Source organism: Ochotona princeps, chromosome 13 (assembly GCF_030435755.1).
Source record: "Ochotona princeps isolate mOchPri1 chromosome 13, mOchPri1.hap1, whole genome shotgun sequence".
NCBI classification, from domain to species: Eukaryota; Metazoa; Chordata; class Mammalia; order Lagomorpha; family Ochotonidae; genus Ochotona; species Ochotona princeps.
This window is the reverse complement of record NC_080844.1, coordinates 62,931,521-62,955,515: the sequence shown is the minus strand read 5'-3', so window position 1 is coordinate 62,955,515 and position 23,995 is coordinate 62,931,521. Positions and strand designations below refer to the sequence as shown.

The following is a 23,995-nucleotide window of genomic DNA, read 5'->3' as shown; positions in this document are numbered from 1 at the left end:
AAGTTTCATTTTCCACAGAGTGATGGAGTGGGCAGTGGGGAACAGTCTTGGGAACTGGGCCAATCATGGGCAGCCACAAGTCCACAAGTGACATGACCGAGATGAGGACTGCTTGCCGGAGATGTGTTGTACATGACTAGCAGGGAATAAAAAGAGTCTGCAAGAGACAAGTGGGATCCTTATCAAAACTCCACTGTGTTGGATGAGACATGGACCCTAGCTCGAGCTAGCAATAAAGTTTCTTTGCTTTTGCATCGTTGTGTGTGGAACTTGTCTGTCCATGGTTTGGGGATCTTTTGGACCTAACATTTGGGGGCTCATCCGGGATCCCCCACAGTGGACAGGCCTTTCCATGGAACATAGAAACTTGCCTGAGACACCAGTTGGGAGGACTGGTTGGAGTTTGAGCCAGCTAGTCAAAGGTGACGACTAGTTGAAGGGCCCAGAGGGAACCGGCCTAAGACCTAAGCAGATGCGCATGGGGTTGCCAGCTGGGAAGTGGGGAGATGTCTCCACCATCCTACGGAGGTTCCAAGAGCTACTTGGTGAGGAGCCATTTCCAAGATCTGGTAGGTGAGGGACTTTTCTGTATGCACACTTAGGGTGTTGTTTTGGTACGTGTGTCTGTGTTCAGTAGAAAATAGATTTAATTATGTATATATTGTCTGGATTGCTTGGTGACTGTTTAGTAGTTTGTATGACTATTGTTGAGGGTACTTGTGGTCTGTGCTGGTAGTGATGTGTGTGTATGGACCAAACCTTTTCTTAAGTCCACTTTTTCCTCATCTTGAGTAAATGCTGTCAGTGGGCACAGAAGCTCCGAAGGTCCAGGGTTGCCCCAGAAATGAGGCAGAGGCAAGGAGCAGGGGTGGGTGAAAATGAGGTTGGTTCACCTTCATCTTGTCTAGAACTGGTTTATTGATCACCTACCACTCTCATCCACCCCTCTGCCACTCTCGGAACTGACAAAACAGTGTGCTCTACAATACCTGAGAAACTGAGAATCTGTTTGCTGTGTGCAAAGGCACATGGGATAGGAGGAGAGGTGGAGAGAGAGATGATGGGCTAGGTAAATCCTCAGCCCTAGTCCTTCTGTCTCACTAGATAACCAGGTGGGTCTGTATCACTCAGTGACCCCACTGGCTTGGAGTATAAGACACAGCCAACTTCCAGAACTTCCTTTCCTTCAATTAACCTTTCTTTAGAGTGTGTTTGTATCAGGAAACTGAGCCCAATTCTAAGTGCCTTACATTTTCTTTCATTTATTCATACCATTCACCTGACTCCCAAAATGCTGTCTCCCATTCTTGCCTCCTTCCATCCTTTCTATTCCAGCCCAAATTTCCCCCTTTTAGGAAGTTCTCATGATCATCTGGACTAAGCCCATTACTGGGATGCTCGTGGGTCTGGCCACGCTGTCTTGAGTGGAACAACTCAGGACATGTCCTGTCTCCCCAGCAGGGGTATGACAGGCAGACAGGTGGAGTGAAAGAGCAAGGAATGTTGAGTTTTGGGAGACTGGGCCTGCAGCTCAGCAGCAACATCTAGTTGCAACTTGAGGAGAGTGGTGATTATGTCACAAGCTCTCTTGAGGCTGAAGGGTGTGAGCACCTGGCAGAGCACTCCCTCATGGTCTGTCTTGGTTGGCAGGTGAGTAGAAGTGTGTAGGTGCATGAGGGTCTGCTTGGGCGATGATGCCAACACAGAGGAGTGTGTTCCGAGAAGATACAGAACATACATAGAGAGCACCCTTCACCTGGGAGCACCCCACAGCACCAGCCCTGGCCTGAGAATGCAGGAAGAGTGTAGCTGGGCTTTCCCGGGGATACAATCACGTTTTTCCTGTTAATGAAAGTTGTCTCCCCCTTGAACCACAGACTTGTCTGGGTCATCTGTGTTTCTTCTGTAGGACCTGGTCCAGCAGTCAGAACACAGTAAGTATGTACGATGAAAGCTTACTAATCAAGTACAGGAAAGAAAAGATGCCCAGTGTGGGTTCAGGCAATGGAAATTCACAGAGCCACATGGCCTCTTGGGCTCTGTGTTAGTAGGGATGCAGGAGCCAGAGGTGAGTGCACACCCGGAGACTCTGACAGGGCATGTGGTTCGTCTGAGCAACGTCTTAACTTGCAAGCCACCTGCCTGCCTCCTACCATTCAGTTTTGTATACGATTTCTTGCTGTTTTTAAAAGTTCTTCAACCACCGTGCTCCAAAAGGATACTGAACCTGATCTAGAAACTGAAGCAGGTTCAGGGATGGCACCTACATTGCTCAGGATCAGAATCCTAGAATGTGGAAGGTCCAGCTTTTCCTATTATTCAGCAGTGCCCCGCAAGGTGCCCCTCTCTCATTTTGCTCAGATCGATGCTTGGGCACCTCCATACACAGACCCTAATTGCCCTGGCAAGTCTTTTCATACTCAGCGGCTGTGGTCAGTGAGGGCTGTGAGACAAGATTGGCTACAAGGAAAACAAGAACATCAGTGCCAGCGTCTAGAAACGAAAACCAGTGAGAATCTTGCAGACTCAGGCACAAGGGTGAACAACTGTTTTGTTCACCTGCCTGTCTTTTCTTCAGCCCAATTGCCATCATCCTCCTTCCCTTGCAGATTTGTATCATGGCCATTCTTGAGCAGGGAGCAGGCCTGTCCTGCAGCGCAACCCTGATATCCCTCCAGGCCTACCGAGAGGCACAAGGACACGTTCCTGCATTGTTTGGGCTGACTCAGCTCCTCACCCTTCCTGCTTGTAATTCTCAGAATGACTGCAGAACACAGCTGAGAACACAGTATCCTGAGATGAGGAGCAACTGTCTGGGACAGCCTGGCTCTGTCCTTGTCCTTACTAGAACATGATATTTGGCAGCACATGTCAAACGGCCCCGAAGGCATGAAACCCAGAGCCAGTGTTCCTCGGAGTTTCCAGCTGCCAGAGAAGTGGAGCGCGTGCGAATGAAACTCTACCCGCCCAAGGCTTCAGGCAGAGGTAGGACCGTGGGGACCTTATGTTCTCTTTGAGCCCTTGCCAGGGCCAAGAACCCTTGCACCAGCCGTTTCATCCTAGATTGATTATTTTTAATTCAAATTAATCTGTAGAAAATAACTCTGCATTGATAAAATCTTGCATCACTGCCACTGATTGGGGCATTTAGCCAATTAAATAAATGTGTGTGGATGGAAAAAAGGAAAGAAGAAACCTAAAGTTGCTGGAAAGGCAACTTGTTGCTGGGCTAACACGCCCCTGCCACACTCAATTTGTCACTGAGCTGGGGGCTGGCAGGAACACGCAGGTGGATTTGTTACTAGAGGCACCATCCGGAGAGTTGTGGGAAGGGGGTGGAAAAGATGCCTCGATGCTGAGGAAAGCCCAGTGAGGTAGCGCTCAGCGAAGGCCTTGTACTACAGAGCCCAGATGGCAACCTGGGACCTGCTGGGGAGACAGAGTCAGGACATGATGCAGACAGAGGCATCGGAGGTAGAGTGGGGGAGAAAGGGCAGTTCCTCTGCGGAGGCACTGCTTTCCAGAATCGGGAGGTTGAGCTCAAGGTCTCAAGTGGGTAAGAGCACCTCAAGCAACTTGAGTTAACTAGTCCTGCTACGCTGTTTGCCTTCAGCATCCTTGGACTGACTTTGTGCCACACCAGTGCTGATCTCAGGGAGCAGAAGGAGCATAGAGGTGAGGTCAACTGTGAAAACCCGGCCTCACACAGTCCCCTCCTAGAGAACCCTGTGTTCACCAACAGTGTTCAGTGTGTGGGAAGCAACTGATAACTCTGTAAAGAATGCGTGGAAGAACGCATTGTTTGATAGTTGTCCCACAAAGGTTTAAAAAGACGTATATTACTTTAGGATTTAAAATGTAATATACTGTATTAATGCATAAAGTTAATTACTAGACTTCAATTGCTTATTTTGAGATATTTAACCATAGGAAGTATGTATAATACAAAGACAAGTCAAAAAATATTTTTTAAAAAGCCTTATAAATGTTGAATTTTAGACTTACTCTGTGGCTACAGAAGGGTTGACATAACAGTGCAAGAGTTAATGCTACAGAAAGCTTGTGTGCTTGTGAAGAGACTAACAATGAGGACCTAGGCATCTTTATAGAGATGTAGTGTGCATCACTGCAACATGGAGCTATGTGTGAAAGGAAAGGGAAAACATAATATTTTGTTCACAGAGGCTTTTTAGACAGGCACTGTTTCATATCCACAGTGCAGCCACCCATTAAAATCTCATAGCTCAGAGCTGGCACTGTGATGTAGCAGACTAAACCTCCACTTGTAGTTCCATCCATTAGTTTACTCCCCTAATGGCTGCATTGGCCGGGGTTGGCCCAGGCCAAATATAGGAGCCAGGAGCTCCTTCAGGAACTCCCACATGGGTGCACTTAGGCTACCTTTCATTGTTTTCTCAGGTGCATTACAGGGAGATGGATCAGAAGTGGAGCAGCTGGGCCCGGCGGCGTGGCCTAGTGGCTGGAGTCCTCACCTTGAACGCCCCAGGATCCCATGTGGGCGCCAGTTCTGGTCCCAGCAGCTCCACTTCTCATCCAGCTCCCTGCTTGTGGCCTGGGAAAGCAGTTGAGGACGGCCCAAAGCTTTGGGACCCTGCACCCGCGTGGGAGACCCAGAAGAGGTTCCTGGTTCCCGGCTTCAGATCGGCGCGCACCGGCCCGTTGCGGCTCACTTGGGGAGTGAATCATCGGATGGAGGATCCTCCTCTCTGTCTCTCCTCCTCTCTGTATATCCGGCTTTCCAATAATAATAGTAAATCTTAAAAAAAAAAAAAAAAAGAAGTGGAACAGCTGAGACTTGAATTGCTGCACACACGGAAAGCTGGCATTGCTGGTAGAGACTTAACTGGCTATACAGCAATGCTGGCCCCACACCCTCTAGAAATATTTAGATAAACAACATATAGATAATACAAACAACATTTAGATAATACAAACATAAAGTTTGTATTCAGAATACTGAGACAAATGCCTAAGTAAATAAAAAGATGTACTATGTTGATAGGAAACTCAATATTAAGATGTTAATTTTTCTGAAGTTTTCTGTAGACTAAACATAATCCAAATTCAAAATCTCAGACGGCATTTTTGTAGACGCTGATAAGTTGATTTTGGGGGGTGGGAATCCTTACATATCTATATCAAAACAATATTATGTATATTTAAGTATATATGATTTTTAATTTATCAATCATGCATCAATAAAGCCGGAAATATATAATTTACATAAAAGCCAAAAAACCTAGGTTAGCTCAACAATTTGAAAAAGAAAAAAAAAGAACAACACTGCTAACGTGCAGTGACGGCACATGGGGATAGAGGAGCCCAAACCAGACCCAAGTGTATTCAGCTTTTAATGCTTGGCAAAATGATCAAAGTATTTCAGCAAAACCAGGAGGATCTCAACAAATAGCGTCAGAATAATTAGGCATCTATATGAGAAAAATGCTTTAACCATATCTTAAAAATCATAAAATATGCTTTCAAATTCATACCCTAAAATTACACAACTTCCAGAAAAAAACAGCAAAGAAATCTGGGAGGCCATTGGTTAGGTAAGGATTTCTTACATAAAACATAAAAAGCACAAGCCCAAATAATGGTTAATAGGACTTCATCACAATTCTGTTCTTCAAAAAACACTGCTAAGAACATGAAAAGATGAGTCACAGCCTGGAAGAGAACATTTGCAAAATGCCTCTCTGATCAAGTATGAGTATCTATCACACTTAAATAACTGAACTAACAGAAACAAGACAATCCAGGTTTTTAAAGACAAAAATAAGCGATTTGAATAGATATATCGACAAAGAGATGTGAGTCGTCAATGAAAAACATGCAGCATGTGCAAAATGGTGCTTTGGGGTAAATAAACCTGTGTAATGAGTCCCACCAAAAAAAGATCCACTGATCAATTTCTATGAAAATGCCTTCCTGTATGTTCAGTCTGGATTGTGTTCAGTTTATGTACAAATCACTGGTCATCAGGGAAATGCAAAGTAAAACCACAAGAAGATACCACGGTCTCATTGTAGTAGAGATCTTATAATAGACTTACAGAATAGGCATTGTCGAGTGCTGGTAGGCACAGACAGGAGCTGTGATGGTACAGAAGCTTTCAACTTGCACATGAGTATCTGGAGTAGCTTTATTCATAATGGTAAAAATTGGAAACACACTCATGGTCCATCCAGTGGGGTATGGATAAGCAGGTTCTGGTACATTGAACCACATTAATGAATCTCAAAACATTTCGCTAAGAATCCCAACACAAAAATGTGAAATTCTGTCTAATTATATTATGCATGATTCTGGCAAAGGGAAAGCCACAGGCAGAAATCATACCAGTGGGTGTCATGATCTAGGAGTGAGGCAAAGCATTTATAAAGATATACAATACAGGGATGGTGGCACCATAGAGCAGTGGTTTAAGCCACTGTCTGCAGTGTCAGCATCCCATATAGATGCAAAGCTTCTGGGTCTTGGCTTCTGTCTGGTGTTCCTGCCATTTGGGGAGTGAACCAATGGATGACTCTCCTTAACTCTGATTTTCAAATAAATAAATAAACATTAAAAAACTGTAATCACTTATTAAAAGTCTTCGAACCACATAGTAGTTTTTACTATAGGAACATTATATTCCAATGAACCAAACTTGGAAAAAAAAAAAGATAACTCTTCATACAATGAAAGACTAGAATGTGGGAAGCCCCTGGGTACAGGAGCCAGTTAGGAGAACATGAGCATGGGGGTAGGAAGGGGCAGCAGGAAGCTGGATCAAGAGAGCAGCCATCAGATGCAGAGTCCAGGAGCTAAACCTACAAGCCTAGGTACAGATGCGAAGACAACACAGCTACAGAAACCTATTCCTGTAATTCTACCTATCCAGTGATCTGCTCATGATACAAAGCTCTACTTACCTAATAGACCAGTGTTTGTTGGTAATGGTGATGTTAATATTGATAGCAGTGACGTTCCTGCTGGTGTTGATGGCAGTGAAGACTGTAATGCTGATGCTGGTGGTGGTGAAGAGGATAATGATGAAGGTGATTGTGGTGGTCGTAACGTGGGAAGTGATGACTGTGGCAAAGATGCTGGTGAGTATGAGGATGATAATGGTAATGATAGTAAAAATGATAATGATGGTGAAGTTGAGGATGATGGTGACAGTGATTCTGCTGATGGTAATGGTGTTGATGGCCGTGATGACTGTGACAGAGGTGATGGTGATGGTGAAGATAATGAAGACATTGATGATGGTGGTGGTAGAGGTGACTGTGGCAGTGATGGTGATGATGGTGAAAATGATGGTGATGGTGGTGATGGTGGCAGTGGTGATGGTGATTTTGAAGATGATGATGAAGGTAATGATGTTGATGGTAGCAGTGGTGTTTGTGGCAGAAATGATGATGGTGATGAAGATGATGGTGATTTTGGTGGCAGTGGTGATGGTGATTTTGAAGATGATGATGATGAAGGCAATGATGATGATAACAGTGGTGGTTGTGGCAGCGATGATGATGGTGATTGTGGCAGTGATGCTGGTAATGGTAAAGGTGATGATGGTGGTGACAGTGATACTGGTGATGATGGTGATGGTGGCAGTGGTGATGATGATGTTGAAGATGATGATGAAGGCAATGATATTGATGGTAGCAGTGGCGATGGTGGCAGTGATGATGATGGGATTGGTGATGATGGTGACTGTGGAAGTGATGCTGGTGATGGTGAAGATGAAAGTAATGATGATGAAGGTGGCAATGGTGATGGTGATTTTGAAGATGATGATGGTAGCAGTGGTGCTTGTGGCAGTAATAATGATGATGATGAAGGTGATGATTGCGGCAGTGATGCTGGTAATGATGAAGGAGATGAAGGAGATGATGATTGTGGAGGTGATGACTGTAGCACTGAGATTGATGATACTGAAGATGATGATGAAGACAGTGATGACAATGATGGTGACAATGGTGCTTGTGGCAATGATGATGGTGGTGATGGTGATAATGGTGGCAGTGGTGATGCTGATGATGCTGGCAGTGGTGAAGAGGATGAAGGTGATGAAGGTGATGATTGCGGCGGTGATGCTGGTGATGGTGAAGAAGATGAAGGTGATGATGAAGAAGATGAAGGTGATGATGGTTGTGGAGGTGATGACTGTGGCACTGAGATTGATGATACTGAAGATGATGATGAAGACAGTGATGATGATTGTGGTGACAATGGTGTTTGTGGCAATGATGATGGTATTGATGATGATGGTGGCAGTAGTGATGCTGAAGGTGATGATGATGAGAATGGTGATGATTGTGATGGTGATGCTGGTGATGATGAAGAAGATGAAGGTGATGATGATGATTGTGGAGGTGATGACCATGGTACTGAGACTGATGATACTGAAGATGATGATGAAGACAGTGATGATGATGATGGTGACAATGGTGCTTGTGGCAATGATGATGGTAATGATGATGATGGTGGCAGTGATGATGCTGGTGATGATGATGAGAATAGTGATGATTGTGCAAGTGATGATGGTGATGGCGAGGAAGATGAAGGTGATGATGATAATGATTGTGGTGGTGATGCTGGTAATGATGAAGATGATGGTGATGATGATGATGATTGCGGCGGTGATGCTGGTAATGGTGAAGAAGATGAAGGTGATGATGATTGTGGAGGTGATGACTGTAGCACTGAGATAGATGATGATGAAGACAGTGATGATGATGATGGTGACAATGGTGCCTGTGGCAATGATGATGGTAATGATGATGATGATGGTGGCAGTGGTGATGCTGATGGTGATGATGCTGGTGATGGTGATGATGATTGTGGTGGTGATGCTGGTAATGATGAAGAAGATGAAGGTGATGATGATGATTGTGGAGGTGATGACCTTGGCACTGAGATTGATGATACTGAAGATGATGATGAAGACAGTGATGATGATGATGGTGACAATGGTGCTTGTGGCAATGATGATGGCAATGATGATGATGATGGTGGCAGTGATGATGTTGGTAATGGTGATGATGATGAGAATAGTGATGATTGTGCAAGTGATGATGGTGATGGTGAGGAAGATGAAGGTGATGATGATGATGATTGTGGTGGTGATGCTGGTAATGGTGAAGATGAAGGTGATGATGATGATGATGATTGCGGCGGTGATGCTGGTGATGGTGAAGATGATGAAGGTGATGATGATTGTGGCGGTGATGGTGGTAATGGTAAAGAAGATGAAGGTGATGATGATTGTGGCGGTGATGCTGGTGATGGTGAAGGTGATGATGATTGTGGTGGTGATGCTGGTAATGGTGAAGAAGATGAAGGTGATGATGATTGTGGAGGTGATGACTGTAGCACTGAGATAGATGATGATGAAGACAGTGATGATGATGATGGTGACAATGGTGCCTGTGGCAATGATGATGGTAATGATGATGATGATGGTGGCAGTGGTGATGCTGATGGTGATGATGCTGGTGATGGTGATGATGATTGTGGTGGTGATGCTGGTAATGATGAAGAAGATGAAGGTGATGATGATGATTGTGGAGGTGATGACCTTGGCACTGAGATTGATGATACTGAAGATGATGATGAAGACAGTGATGATGATGATGGTGACAATGGTGCTTGTGGCAATGATGATGGCAATGGTAATGATGGTGGCAGTGGTGATGCTGATTTTGAAGATGAAGATGAAGGCAAAGGCGATGATTGTAATAGTCGTGATAGTGGCAGTGATGATGGGGACGATGGTGGCAATGGAAGTGATAACTGTGGCAGTGGTGAAGGTGATATTGAAGATGATGGTGATGGTAGCAGTGGTAATTGTGGCACAGATGCTGATAATGGTGAAGAAGAAGATGATGATGAAGATGGTGGAAGTGGAGATTGTGGTAACAGTGATGATAAAAGTGAAGATGACGATGATGATGGCGTTGATGATTGTGGCAGTGATGATGATGATGGAGGCAGTGTTGACTCTATCAGTGATGATGATGGTGATAAAGATGCAAAAAGTGAGAATGATGATGATGATGATGGTGATGATGCAGGTGATGACTTTGCTTCTATTTATTAGGATAAAAAGATATTTCTTTTCTGTTACATTGTAAGATAGTAATTTTCCAAGTATGGCTTCAGACCACCAGTATACACATCCTAGGCTTATTAAAAATGTGAGCTCTCAACTCTACCCTATACCTGTGGAATCACAGCTCTGAGTGTGGGCTCAGCCAGCTGTGTTTTCATAAAGCTCTTCAAGGGATTTGGATGCACAGCAGGATTGCGAATTGCTGCTTTAGGACAAAGAAGCACTTGAAGTGCTCCCTGGTTCTAGTGATTGGAGGATGCAGCCCAAATGTGTCCACTGTAACATTTTCAATTGGTGTCATGCTTGTGCCTGTTGGGAATAATTTGCCTTTCTAGAATCCAGAAGGATGGCTTTCTGACTGTATCTGTCTAAACAGTGCCTGCATCCTCTGTGAGGACTAACACCTCGCCCCGGGATTCTGTAGCCTGAAGTCAGGGGACTTGCACAGTGTATCAGCGGCCTTGAATAGCTCTACTTTGCCTGCAGCTCAGCTGCCACGTGACAGCTGTGATGTGGGAAGGTCCCACACTTTGGAGAATGGGTATTGGAAGCTCATTCCTAACTTTGTTGCTGGTGCTGTTCTTCAATATTGAACCCCTGCTAAGCCTCACTCTAAAGGGTCCTGGTGTTTACCTTGGGAGAGGAGGTACTCAAGGCAAACTCTGCCGGTTTCCTGAAAAGGCGAGCCTGGGTGTCCACAGGCCAGAGTAGCCTTACTGCATGCCAGGTCCATCCTTGATGGGGTCTGGAATATCAACCAGAAAGCCTCCTAGACCTTGGGTGACTACAATTTCAACCCTGCACTTCTGAAGACTTGATGTAGCAGGCTCCATTTGCATTATGATACATAAGCATTAGCCCAACAAATCATAAGTATGTTGAATAGGATCCAGAAAAGGCTCCAGCCCATCTCACCTGGAGCAGGTGGGCCTGCTGTGAGGGAACCTGGGAAAGGGAAGAGAAGAAGACATCAGCTTGCAAGATGAGGTCATAGACCCATCCCTCCCAGGAGTCATTCAGAAGGCAACCCTCACCGGCACAGATGGCTCCGGCATCCTCTCCATGCTCACAGTCGTGCATGAACCAGCTGTTGTGGGTGCATAGGGCCAGCAGGCTTTCCTCACCACTGCAACGCACGTTGTCCAGGAGAATCCTTCCAAAGCCTGGGCCGAAGTGGGCACCAAGGGGCGCAGACAGGGCTGGGCCGCACCCAAGCTGCCTGCACACCACCTGGGCCTCCCGCAGGCTCCAGCCATCATCACATACTGACCCCCAGGTGCCCTGGTAGGAAACTTCCACACGTCCGGAGCACCTACCAGAGCCATTCACTAGCCTTAGCGCTGGCCAGGCCCCTGTGGACAAAGGAGTGAGGCTGCCTTTGTCAACTCACCTGAAGAAGTGCCACCACCACCCCCACCTGCCTGGTTGATAGGTGTAGGAAGAGTGCTTCCTCACAGCAGCACAATGCCATGTGCTCAGCTTGGTCCTGCACAAAGGTGGTCAGAGGGCAGAAAGGGCATTTTCATGTATTCCTGCTTTAGAACCTGACATCTGCCTGGTAAAACTGAAACCTGGCCATTTAGGAAAACGCTCTTCATCTATGAGGGAGCATTCAGGTTGTATATTAAAAGTGGAACATTCCATAGCAGTTAAAAACATTGAAACTCACAGCACACACACACACACACACACACACACACACACACACACACGTATGAATGGGTGTCAACATGGATGATGCTAACACAAACAGAACATCAGATAAAGAAAAAACTGTATCAGATTGTGTGAAAGGAAAAAACCACACATACAAATCATCTAATTTGTATACATAAAATAGGACTAGAAAGAAATATGTAAACTCTAAGAGGGTGTTTCTTTGTGAGGAAGAAGAGGCTGATACGTAGGGGTTGCTGAGAGCTCCAAGTTGAACTAAGTTTCGTTTTTTTGATAAGGCTGGAAAATCTATGCAGTCAAAATGCAAGCTTTGGTCATGGCTGGGTAAGGATGCCATGGATATTTGCTTGTTGTTCTCTTATTTTCTGACCTTCACAAGCATTTTCTTGCAACAGCAGGAGTATGAGGGTGGCCAGAGGTGAGGCTGCCTGTGGGACCAGCTAGTCACTCATACCCTGGGAGACACAGTACTTGCCCCGTGTACTGCCTGTCCCCCAGCCCCCAGCTCAAGCAAGCTTCCTTCCTCCAGGGATCCACAAGCGTAAAGGCGTGTCCCATCAGGGAGCAGGAAGAGGGCTCACCAGCTAGGCTGTGCTCACCAGGTCGGCTGGGCTCAGGCATGATGGCTCTGTGGCTGGCAGGTGGCGAGTCAGCAACAGGTAGAACTAGAATAACATGGAGAAGGGGATCAGGGCTGAAGCTTCTTTTCCTGAGAAGTCCACAGAGCACATCAGAAAAGGCCTCGAGGGCCCAGTCCAATAGTCTTGCATGTGTTAGGATCTTATGTGGGTGCTGGCTTGTATCCTGACTGCCCCACTTCCCATCAGCTCCCTGCTTATGGCTTGAGGATGGCCCAAAGCCTTGGGACCCTGCACCCAAGTGGGAGATCCTGAAGAAGTTCCTGGCTCCTGGCTTTGCATCAGCTCCACTCCAGCCATTGCAGCCACTTGGGATGTGAATCAGTGGACAGAAGATCTTTCTCTCTCTCTCCTTCTCCTCTTCCCTGTATATCTTGACTTTCCAATAAAAATGAATAAATAATTTTTTTAAAAAACAAAAGAAAAAAATACCTCTACTAGCAGTTAGCAAAGAGCCACTCGCAACTCCACACCTTACTCCAATGTCTGTATGGCTCACGACACCATAGCGAGCTACCAGATGTTGGAGGTGCTTAGTTTAGGTTGCTGACAGAAAGCTCCTAAATGGGATTCTACTGTCCCCAATGCCTTTTATCCTTAGGCCCCTGAATTAAGGCCTTAGGGCCTTTGGCATAAGGGTGCTCAGCAGCAGGAAGTCATCGAAGAACTGGGCAGACACTGTGAAAATCTTTGTAGTCATAAGGACGCTGGCCATCTTTAATAATCTCACAGAGGCCGATGACAAACTAGTGGCCCCTCTGCCTGTACATCCTGTCTGGGTGGCAGAACGCCATATCTATAAGGATGGAATCCTCACCCTCACTTGATAAGACAGTTGATAATTCTTCATTCCCTGCTGAGACTGAAAAACAAAAGCATTTGTTAGAAGAATCAGCTTCATCCATTCATTGACATATGAAGTTCTCACATTTCCTTCTGAGCAAGAATATTTGGACAGTATTTCAAAGGAATGTCATGGCTCTTAAATGGAAGGATTTGTACCTCCCACCCCTGACTCAGCCTAGCAAGATAATTCTTGGTCAAGACCAAAGCTGCCCCAAGAGGAACCGGACACCCTGTACACACATGAACCACCTGTATGTTCACTCATTCACTCAATATATGTTTATCGGGTGCCTATCACATACCACACCCTGTGAGAGGTGCCAGGGATACTGGGAAGAGCACAAAAGACTTCGCTTTAGGCACTAGCTCAGGAGATGTTGGGCTCTATACCCGGCCGCTACATTCCTTGACAATTAATTTCCTCAATGCCCTGAACTTCAACTCACCCTTTCTATGGGGTTTACAATGCTGGACGTGATGTGTATGACAAAGGCTCATGATGCTGGCTGGGACACATAACAACACATACAATGACTCACACTAAAGTTTCATTGTTTTAACTCACAGCTCACTGGCCTGCCAGATGACATGGTTGGGTGACCAGGGTCTTCTGGGGAGAGATCTGTTGGAAAACCACAGAGAAATTGACCCATTATGTTTCATACTGAACAGGGCCCTTTTTTACCGGCTTCAGGGTTCTGGGAGATGAATGTACTACCCTAATACAAGCTTTTTCAAAATGAAAAATTTAAAAAGGAGCGTTTTTCCAGACATGAAAGACTATGTATGGAATGAATCCCTCTACATAAAATATCCAGGATGGGTAGATCTGCAGGGACAGGGAACAGCTGGTGATCAGCTAGGGATAGGAGGAAGAGTTGTGACAAGTCGGCCTTGGCTACTTTCTAACAGCATGGAGCACAGGACCCCTGTTCTTGAACCTGTCAAACACAGGTAGGGAAGGCCACACTCGCTGCACGCTGATGGCACCACCTCTCTCCTAAAAGCTTCACACAGATTCTCTGACTTTATCCTTACAACAACTCCTCCAAATAAGTGGTGGGTGTCCCTATTTCTCAAATAATATTATTGAAGTGAAAGGAGGAAAGAGAAAATCATGAGATCACAGGTGGGAGGTGGCAGCGATGGAGCCAGCAAGCAGACCAGTTGTCAGCTTTGAACACCACCCCATCAGCATGACAGACCTGTGTCTCCTGGATTTCAGACATAGCCTTACTTATTCCCTTGGACACAAGAGCTAAGAATTGTTAATGCGTTCGCGCTCTCTCTCTCTCGTTAATTTCAAGAATGAATACAAGCATGCAAACTTGGAATTGCCTAGGGTTGTTCTTACTTCTTCATTTAGCATGCACTGAATGCACATCAGCAAACAGGTGCGCAGACACTGTTCTTATCACTGCGCGTGTGTGTGCACGCGTGTGTGTGCACGCGCAACTGAAGACAATGCTGAAAAATGAGAAATATGGATTCTGTCCCCAAAGAGTGACATGCCACTGGGGAAATAGGAAGCACACACACACACACACCCCATGTGGGAAAGTAATGAGAGCTGAAAACAAAGGCCCGAAAGGAGCACGGGAACTGAAAGAGGAGCCCCTGCTGCCTTGGCTGAGCTGCAGAGGTTGGACGAGGCTGGTAGGGCCTGACGCTGGCGTTGCTGTGGCCACTGCAGAGGCAACGAACAAGCGGACTGGGAAGAAGTGAGCGCAGCCCTAAAGTGAGCCCCTTTTGCTCTTGGCTTCTTTATCCCAAATGAATATTCCTGGTTTCTGAATGGCCATATGCCTAGGTTTTTTTTTTTAGATTTATACATTTTTATTTGAAAGTCAGAGAGAAGGATAGCACACAGAGATTTTCTGTCTTTCAGTTCACTGCCCAAATAGCTACAATGGCCAGAGCTGGGCTGATGCAAAGCCAGGAGCCAAGAACTTCCTCTGGGTCTCCCATGTGGCTGCAGGGGCACAAGGACTTGAGCCATGTTCCATGGCTTTCCCAGGGTACATTATCAGGGAGGTGGATTAGATTGGAAATGGAGCAGCTGGGGCTCAAGCTTGTACCCATTTATAATACCGGCACCACAGACAGAGGCTTAACCTACCATGCCATGGTCCTGGCACTGTGTAGTCCATATTTTCAGTAGCTAATGGGATTTCAGTGTGTGATATAGAGAGTTAAGAATAGTCCAAGGTTAAACTCTAGTATTCTAAAGTCAGATTGTTTGTGTTATCTTGCAATCAACGTTGGGTATAATATTTAACCTATCTAAGTATGTGTTTTTTCATTTGGAAAAGGAGATTATGCAAGTTCTTTCCGGCTGTGAGCAGGATTAGATAAGAAAATCCACGCAAGGAATTCACATAGTGACTAACAAGGCGTAAGGCAATACTGTTTTATGGAAATCTAGTGCTAGACACATGTGTGATTTAACAGTTTCTGGTACCCATGCTTTAAAGAGTAGAAATGGGTGATTCACTTTAATGCTTCTTATTTCAGCCAACATATCTAAAATAGTATAGTGTCAGTGTGTAGCCTATATTAAAACGTCAGTGACAAGTTTAACCTTGTTTGTCATAGGACCAGCTCTTTTTCAAAAAACATTACTGACATATGGTTGATAAATTCCCTAAACTGCACCTACTGACTATGTATGACCAATTTATTGGTTTGGTCTTACTCATACCCTCACAATACGGTCAATGAAAGAAACCCGCCTACTGCTCTAGGACTTTCCTCTGTCCTGTTGTGTGTACGATAAGAATGCTTCCACAGGATCTATCCCCGTAACAAATTTTTTTTCTGCACAATACTGCTAGTCATTGGACCCCACACTTAACAGCAGGTCCACAGAAGTGATTTATCTGTGCAGTCTTCCATGTCCTTATGTCTTTAGATTTGGGGTGCATTTGACATACATGGTACATCTCAGTTCTGTCAGCTGTGATTCAAGACTCAGAGCAACATGGATAGTCCAGGGCCTTAGTAACCTTTTTTTCCAGCTTTAAGGCTTCACTAAAGATTATCATTGGCCTCATTGGAATATGACTTATACAATGGTGTAATTGTAACATTAGCATTTACAGTCGGAGCAGAGATATCATCAATAATATCATCCTAATATCAGTAGGATGATAAGGTGAAAAAGGACCAACCATAGTAGTCCCCTCTATCTGCCATTGCTAGCAAAGGGGGGCACAATAGCTCAAGAACAGAATCACATTTTTAAAAGACAGATTTGCTTATTTTATTTGAAAGGGACTTACGAGGGAGAGGTCTTGCGACTACTGGTCCACTTACTAACTGGCTACAACAGCCAGGCCTGGTCCAGGCGCAAACCAGAAGTCAGGAGCTTTACTCAGATCTTTCACATGGTGAAGGGGCCTAGGGACTTGGGCCATCTTCTGCTACTTTCACAGGTACATTACCGGAGAGATGGATTGGAAGCGGAGTATCCAGGACTTGAACAACTACCCATGTGGGATAGTGGTGTCACAGACAGCAGTTAACTGGCTGTGCCACAACACCAGCTCCCAAGAATCACATCTTTCCAAACTGTGCACCTCCCAGAAATTAAACCAGATGCTCTATTTTATTTTCCAAATTCAAAAGATATGAGGTGACCCTTGAAGAATCTCTTACTGACCTACACACAAGGCATGTGAATGAACACACACATATACACACCCCTAGTCCTCTTATCCTTTTCCATGTGAAGGCAGTGAGAGAAGCCTGGTGTCATCATGTTTCTTGATAATGAAGTCACAGATCATCAAATAGAAAATGAAGTTGGTCTGTGTGAAATTCAGAGCACCACAGGTTCTCTTGACCTTTTCTGCTCCAGGGGAACACTGGGGCTATCCAGTGCTGAGCAGAACCCAACCTAAATGCTACACTGAATCACAGCATTGCAGCAGGGTGGCTGAGCCCTACCTGAAGACACTGAACTCTCAGCAGGTACCAGCGGCAGCTGAGTTGACACGGCAGCAGGCAGAACTGTAATAAAGAAAAATCTATCAACAGGAAGTTAAGGAAATCATCTCCATGGAAACTTAATTAAAACAAGCAGCGTATAAGGATCACACAACAAGAAGTCAAGAGCTACTCTTTCATCTGCTTGTCTCTGGTACTCTGAGAGGTCAGCAGGAAAGCAGGACAAAATGTTATATATATATATACATATATATATGTTTTTAGATTTATTTATTTTTATTGCAGGCGTGATGGCCTAGCAACAAAATGTTTTTTTACCTGACAAAATGGTTGCTTCATTTTCTTCACCTGTTGGTACAAACAGATTGAGATAGTTATCATTACAAATTTTTCCTTCACCAAGAAATCTTTAATGTGATGAGTCTAAAACATAAAATGTGAACTAGACCAAACTCCTAGTGAAATACATTTCCTTGAACTTAACAGGATCTCAGAAGGGCTTGCTGACTTAATTGTTTTGAAGATACTCTAGCAATAGAAGCTCTTAGCCTGCTTGTAGCATGGGAAAGCAGTAGAGGATGGCCCAAAGCTTTGGGACCCTGCACCTGCAGGGTGACCCAAAAAAGCTCCTGACTCCTGGATTTGGATCAGCTCAGCTCTGGCTGTTGTGGCCAGTTGAGGAGTGAACCAGCAGACAGAAGATCTTTCTCTCTGTATCTCCTTCTCTCTGTATATCTGCCTCCCCAATAAAAATAAATCTTCAAATAAGTAAATAAATAAATCTTTTAAAAAAATAAGGGGAGGAGACTGGCATTGTGGTGCAATGGGTTAAACCAACACTTATGATTCCAGCACCCGATACAAGTGCTAGTTCAAGTCCCCGCTGCTGCATTACTGACCCAGCTCCCTGCTAATATGGCTGGCACAGCAGTGAAGCATGGTTCAAGTGCTTGGGCCCCTGCTACTCACATGGGAGGCCCAGATGGAGCTGCAGGCTCTTTGCAGCCATTAGGGGAGTAGACAAGCAGATCTCTCTCTCTCTCTCTCTCTCTCTCTCTCTCTCTCTCCCAGTCTCTCTTCCTCTGTGTATATAACTCTGCCTTTCAAATAAATAAATGTTTCAAAAGGGGAAGTAACAGAAAAATTACCAATCATTAAACACAGACCTTTGTAATTGCTAAGGTCAATTATTCCATTCATCTCTGTGGGGGAGGAACTCCTGTGGGGTCCTGCATGGATCCTCTTTGTTGGTTTTTAAGGACTGGAAAAGCCCAGTGTTGAGTGTGGTGTAAGGCGAGGAATCTTTGCAAGGGTCAAAGATCACGCAGGGTCTAAAGGGCCATGTGGGGCTGGACTATTGCTCCAAAGACAATGTACAGCTAGCAGAGGGGCTGAGTACAAGAGAAACGCTGCCCCTCCTAGTGTGTCTGTCACAGGGATGGATGATGTGTGTGGCGGAGGAAGGAAGAGGGGAGGAGGGTAATTGTTCAGAAAGCCATTTCCACAGTCAGGATGAATGAAGACAGGTGTGAATGATGACCACAGCAGTGGCCTTGGGAGGTGCTAATGGGGCAGCAGGGACAGGAGGTGGAGACAGAGTTTTCTACTGCTGTGTCTATGCGAATGGAGCAAGAGGAGAGGCTCACTGACTTGAGAAACTAACTAAACAGAAGCCACATGGTTATCATAAACATCAGCTCCACTAGAAAGTCAAGAGAGGCATGGTAACATCTACAGACCAGCAGCTGTGCCCCTTGCTGGCAGTATGGCTGTGGGCAAGTTGATTAAATTTTCCATGTCCCAGTTTCATTGTTGGTAAAATGGGAATTACAGTAAGAGTTAGTTCATTCAGTTCTTGTGAAAATTAAGTGCAAAGTGCTTAGGATGAATTCATCCATTACAGCAGAGGTCAGGAAGCTAGGACCTGTGTTTCATATCTAGCCCGGGCATTGGATTGTCTGTGAATCACTGTGGGAACGCAAGCATGCCCGTTGCTTTGTGAACTATGATTGCCTTCATGTGACAATGGCAGAATTTTATAAATGTGACAGGTCATCCTGTCTGTGAAGTGTAAAATTTTTACTACGTGGTCCTATTACAGAAAAAGTTTGCTGACTTCCGAGTCAGGAAATGAAAGAACTAGCAGCCATCCAAGTGAAGTGCCTGGAGGAGCTGGCCCTCAAAGGGCGTGGGTCCATTGACCCAGGTGGAGCACGTTGAAGATCACAGGGGACTTGTCCAAGGTCACACTGAACAAGAGGCACACCCAGGGGGAACCTGAACTGAGAGCTTCTGCCACCAACACCCATCGTCTCTCCTCACCCCAATGCTTAGGCTTGGAGAGCACACAGACCTGTCTTCAACATTAACCCTCTTGGTGGCCCACATGAAAAACACCAACAACACTTGCTGGCGAGGTTGCGGGGAAAAAGGAACCCTACTCCACTGCTGGTGGGGCTGCAGGCTGGTATGGAGAATATTCAAACAACTCAAAATCGACATACCGTATGACCCAGCTATAGCACTCCTAGGAATATATCCAGAACACTTGTTTTATGAGAAATCAACATGCACTCCTATGTTCATAGCAGCACAATCAGTAATTGCAAAAACATGGAAGCAGCCAAAATGCCCATCAGCAGAGGATTGGATACGAAAGCTATGGTTCATCTACTCCATGGAATACTACTCAGCTATTAAAAAAAACAAAATGCAGTTCTTTGTGGCCAAATGGGCTAAACTGGAGACCATAATGCTAAGGGAAATGAACCAATCCCAAAAGGTTAAATACCACATGTTTGCCTTAATTTAATATGATATGATGTTAAGCATATCATGTTATGTTATGGATATTATGTCATTTGTAGTATATAAACTAAAATTGAACTGTGAATGGGGGGTCACAGAAAGTGGTTAAGAAATCGCATTTATTTTTAACATGTTGATTGCTCAATATCATGTCAATTCAATCCATAATGATGTTAATTGTTGCAGATGGTATATTAGTGCTTTTATTTGACCGGGAAGATACTCTGCTGACTCTGCCCTCAGACCAGAGAGGGTCTTCCCAATAAGTAGATGGACTTGTCTGGACTATGGGATGTTGGACTCTATGCTTGGCAAATTCTTGCAGGGAGGGAATTTCAACTAAACTTGAACTATGGTTATGCAGCGGGGTGGAGGAACCCACTATGGGGGGAGGGAAGGGGGGAGAATCCCAGATTCTATGTAATTACAACACAATGTAATTAATGAATAAATTTAATAAAAAAAAACATTAACCCTCTTGGGTTTACTTGTTGTGGGACACACTGGTATCCAATATACCAGAGCATCAATACAACTTACACGTAGCATACAACCCATTCTCTTTCCCAGTCTGGCTCAGCAATTGCAATAAAAATAAACTTTGATTTTTAAACCAGAGAGTACATTTGCTCCAAATGAGGAATGCTTGCACATATCCAGCAGGAAATTAATCCCTACCTAGGGGCACTCGTACGGACTCTTCAGCATTCTCTGTGAGGGAGGGGTTGGGAACGCAGAGGTAATCAGAACATGAAAGCTACAAGCGCCCTGGTCACACCCCTTCTCCAGCCACCTTGAGCCCATAGCATGGGGATGAGCACACAAACAAGTCACATGAACCACATGATTTGTCAAGATCTTCCCTTAGCACAGTGGTAGGAGTACGCCTTGACCAGTAGCTGTTGGAGACATGAAAACAGCAGCACTTGAAAAATAGCTAAAACTCCCTATGATGGAAGGGAAAATAAAGGTAATACTGTAGAAGGAAGAAAATGGTCCCAACCACACTTTCAGCTAAATGGCAAGGTGAGCCTAATGGTCTGGGAATGCAGAAATATAAGTAATGATCATCGAAATGTGGCCATCTGATCCCCCTCACCATTTATTCCTTTATCATCTTCCTCTTATCTGCTCAGGCAATTTCTAAAATGAAAACATCAGATCTATGAAACAAAAAAAGCCATAAATGTACCTAATGCAGGCTTTAAAAGCTCAGTCTCTGTTAACACACGGGAAAAGATCTGTTTCAGAAAAGAGTAGATATTTCTAGGCGTGCTTCAGTTAGAAATTAGTTTTAAAATAACACATTATGACTCCTAGAAACAAAAATTTGTCTTTCATGAGATGCACAGCTGTTTACTAGCAGACTGTGCCTAAAGACGCATGTCAGATCCAACTGTGGCTGTGCCCACCATGCCACACCATTTCCCAGGAGACAAACCCACATGTCACTGCAACACAGCTCCATGGAACCTGTGACTTTGTAGAAGTGACCACACTGCTGGAATTCTTAACCAAAACTCCAAGTAAATAAAAAAAGAAACATAAAAGAGGAATAAAATCTAATTTTAAAAAACCCAACACACAGAAACACATCCCAAAAATTGAGGAGCTCAAGTTGAGTTAGAAACTAATTAGCCCCGTTAACATCACGTAGTCTGGTTGAAGGCAATTGGAGACTTCACTGCTGTAGCCCTGTTCAGCTAGTTCTTCTTTCCCTCCCTCAGCACACACATTGTTGTCCTTGGCATTGCCACTATGTCAAGTAGCCACACATTTGGTGGATATTCATCTAAAGCAGTGGCTCCCCCAAGGGACATTCGCTGATGCTAGGAGACACTTTTGGGCATCACAGTCAGGGAGGGAGGATTCTACTATTATTCTCTTTTAGTAGATGGAAATCAGGAAGCTTTGAAATAGCTGCAAGGCACTGGACAGACCACCCACAACACAGAACAATCCAGCCAGCCCCAATGTCCAAAAGTACATGGCTGAGAACCCCTGGTCTAGACGTGTGGCAATCATTACTGTCTGATCGGAGATGTGATTACTGACACACAGCTTGACCTCTCAATGAGCAGGACTCTTAGTGCTACTCTGAGTTATCACCTTGCTTTGTTTCTTTCCCCAGACTGTGAACGACCAGTGGGAAACAGTTTGTCTCCTGATGTATCTTGGGGTTCCTGGAGAAAGCGGAGCATGCCTGGTGAACTAGTCACGTCTCTGTTCACTCCTGTCTTTTCACCAGTCCTGGAAAGGAAACCATGCCTATCTTCCACTGTTTTTCTCTGTAATAAATCCATGTCAACATCTCATGGTTAATAAATTCCTGAGCTCTCTAACCATCAAGTCTCTTGACTCTGGGCTTGCCTAAGTGGTTCAAGTTCCACCTGTGGCTGGTGGCAACAAGGCTGAAGAACTCTTACCTGCACAGATGACACTCGCATCTTCTCCAGGGCCGCAGTTATGCAGGAGCCAGTTGGCATGAAGACACTGTCCCAGGAAACGCTCATTTCCACTGCATTCCACGTCATCCAGCAGAAATTCCCCTCTGCCTTCTCCAAATAGGGCCTCACCGGGGGCGGCCAGGGCACGCCCGCAGCTCAGCTGCCGACACACCACATGGGCTTCGCTCATGTCCCAGAGGTCATCACAAATCCTGCCCCAGTGGCCCTGGTAGAAAACTTCCACACGACCAGAACATCGGCCTGACCCGTTCACCAGCTGCAGCTGGGGCCAGTCTTTCAGGGAAATATGAAAACACTGCAAGTCAGCAGGAGGAACCAGTCCTGCATCCACCCATTTGTTTATCCATGTAGCAAGCATTGGTTTAGCACAGAGGGGATCACAGTGGATAGCCCTGTGTTATAGTTAACAGACTGGATTTGCACCTGCTGTTGCCCAGTTTGGAGCCTAGTTTGAGTCTGGAGGATGTGGGCATGTCCATCTAAAAGTGGGTGCACATTTGCAAGTATGACAACCCTAAGAAGCTAAGGAGAATGTTCCTAATATTTTGAGGGTACAAAAAGGGGGATGGTGGCAGATAGATGTCTTTCCTAAGAAGTGACAATGGGGGACAGAGCCTCCTCTGTGCAGTGGAGAAGCCAGAACAGCACTGGTTTCTGAGTGAGGTGAATGCACAGGGAGCTTTGGTTGGAATCATTTTGTTTGGCAGGATGTGTATGATCAGAGACCTGCCTGTGACTTCAAAGCTCATGATCCATCAATCCGTATCACACAGGAGATGGGAAGCCTTGACTTACCACTGGGCAACGGCATCAGGAACTCGGAGTCTGAGAGCAGAGAGAAAGAAGTGGGTGCCATTGCTAAGTAAAGGACCCACTGAGCCCACAAGCATGAGTGTGCACACGAAGGCCCGGGCAGCTGCTCTCCAGTGGATCCCATGATTGGGGGATACACAAGGGAAGTTCTGGCCTTGGGTGAGGGAGAAGCTAATTCTGCATTTGGGCAGCAGAGTCACATACAGATCGTTCTTATAACTACATTAGTGTGAATCCACCTTCAGCCAGCAAGAGAAAGAGCTGATACAAGTGTTTCATTTTGTTTTTGAGAGGCAGAGAAAAAAGGGGAGGGGTGGAGGGAGAACTCCAGTCTGCTGACTTACTCCTCAAATGCCAAAAAGGGCAGAGGCTTGGCCAAGGCCAAAGCCAGAAGCCAGGAAAGCAATTTGGGTCTCCCACCCTGGGGGAAAGAACACAAATACTCGAGCTGTCACCACTGCCTGCCAGGATCTGCACTGGTGGGAGGCTGAAGTCAGCAGCTGCGGGGTGGGACCTGGCCGTGTCCACCCTGGAACTGCATCCTGATGGGACTTCCAAGGAAGGCCGACACTCGAGGACTCAGCTAACGCAAAGTGCTTTTCTTTGTTCATCTCGAATTTGCTCAACGAGGTAAAGGGAAGCAGAGGTTCCTGTGGTCACCCTCATTGACTCTC

The 23,995-nt window shown here is 45.4% G+C and overlaps 1 protein-coding gene across 1 annotated transcript in view; it reads right to left on the bottom strand.

Moving 5' to 3' along the window:
- Positions 1-22,677, bottom strand: part of LOC101521453 (deleted in malignant brain tumors 1 protein) — a 76,900-nt gene extending 54,223 nt beyond the window's left edge. Inside the window, exons 1-13 of the mRNA XM_058671100.1 lie at positions 22,467-22,677; positions 17,551-17,580; positions 17,233-17,295; positions 12,400-12,465; positions 11,158-11,475; positions 11,039-11,068; positions 9,185-10,131; positions 8,716-8,917; positions 8,648-8,657; positions 7,658-8,510; positions 7,514-7,559; positions 6,939-7,293; positions 931-962 (exon numbers count right to left, since the gene is read on the bottom strand). Coding sequence (XP_058527083.1) covers positions 931-962; positions 6,939-7,293; positions 7,514-7,559; positions 7,658-8,510; positions 8,648-8,657; positions 8,716-8,917; positions 9,185-10,131; positions 11,039-11,068; positions 11,158-11,475; positions 12,400-12,465; positions 17,233-17,295; positions 17,551-17,580; positions 22,467-22,677 — 3,163 coding nt within the window. The remainder of the gene's footprint in view (positions 1-930; positions 963-6,938; positions 7,294-7,513; positions 7,560-7,657; positions 8,511-8,647; positions 8,658-8,715; positions 8,918-9,184; positions 10,132-11,038; positions 11,069-11,157; positions 11,476-12,399; positions 12,466-17,232; positions 17,296-17,550; positions 17,581-22,466) is intronic.
- Positions 22,678-23,995: the final 1,318 nt, after the last annotated feature.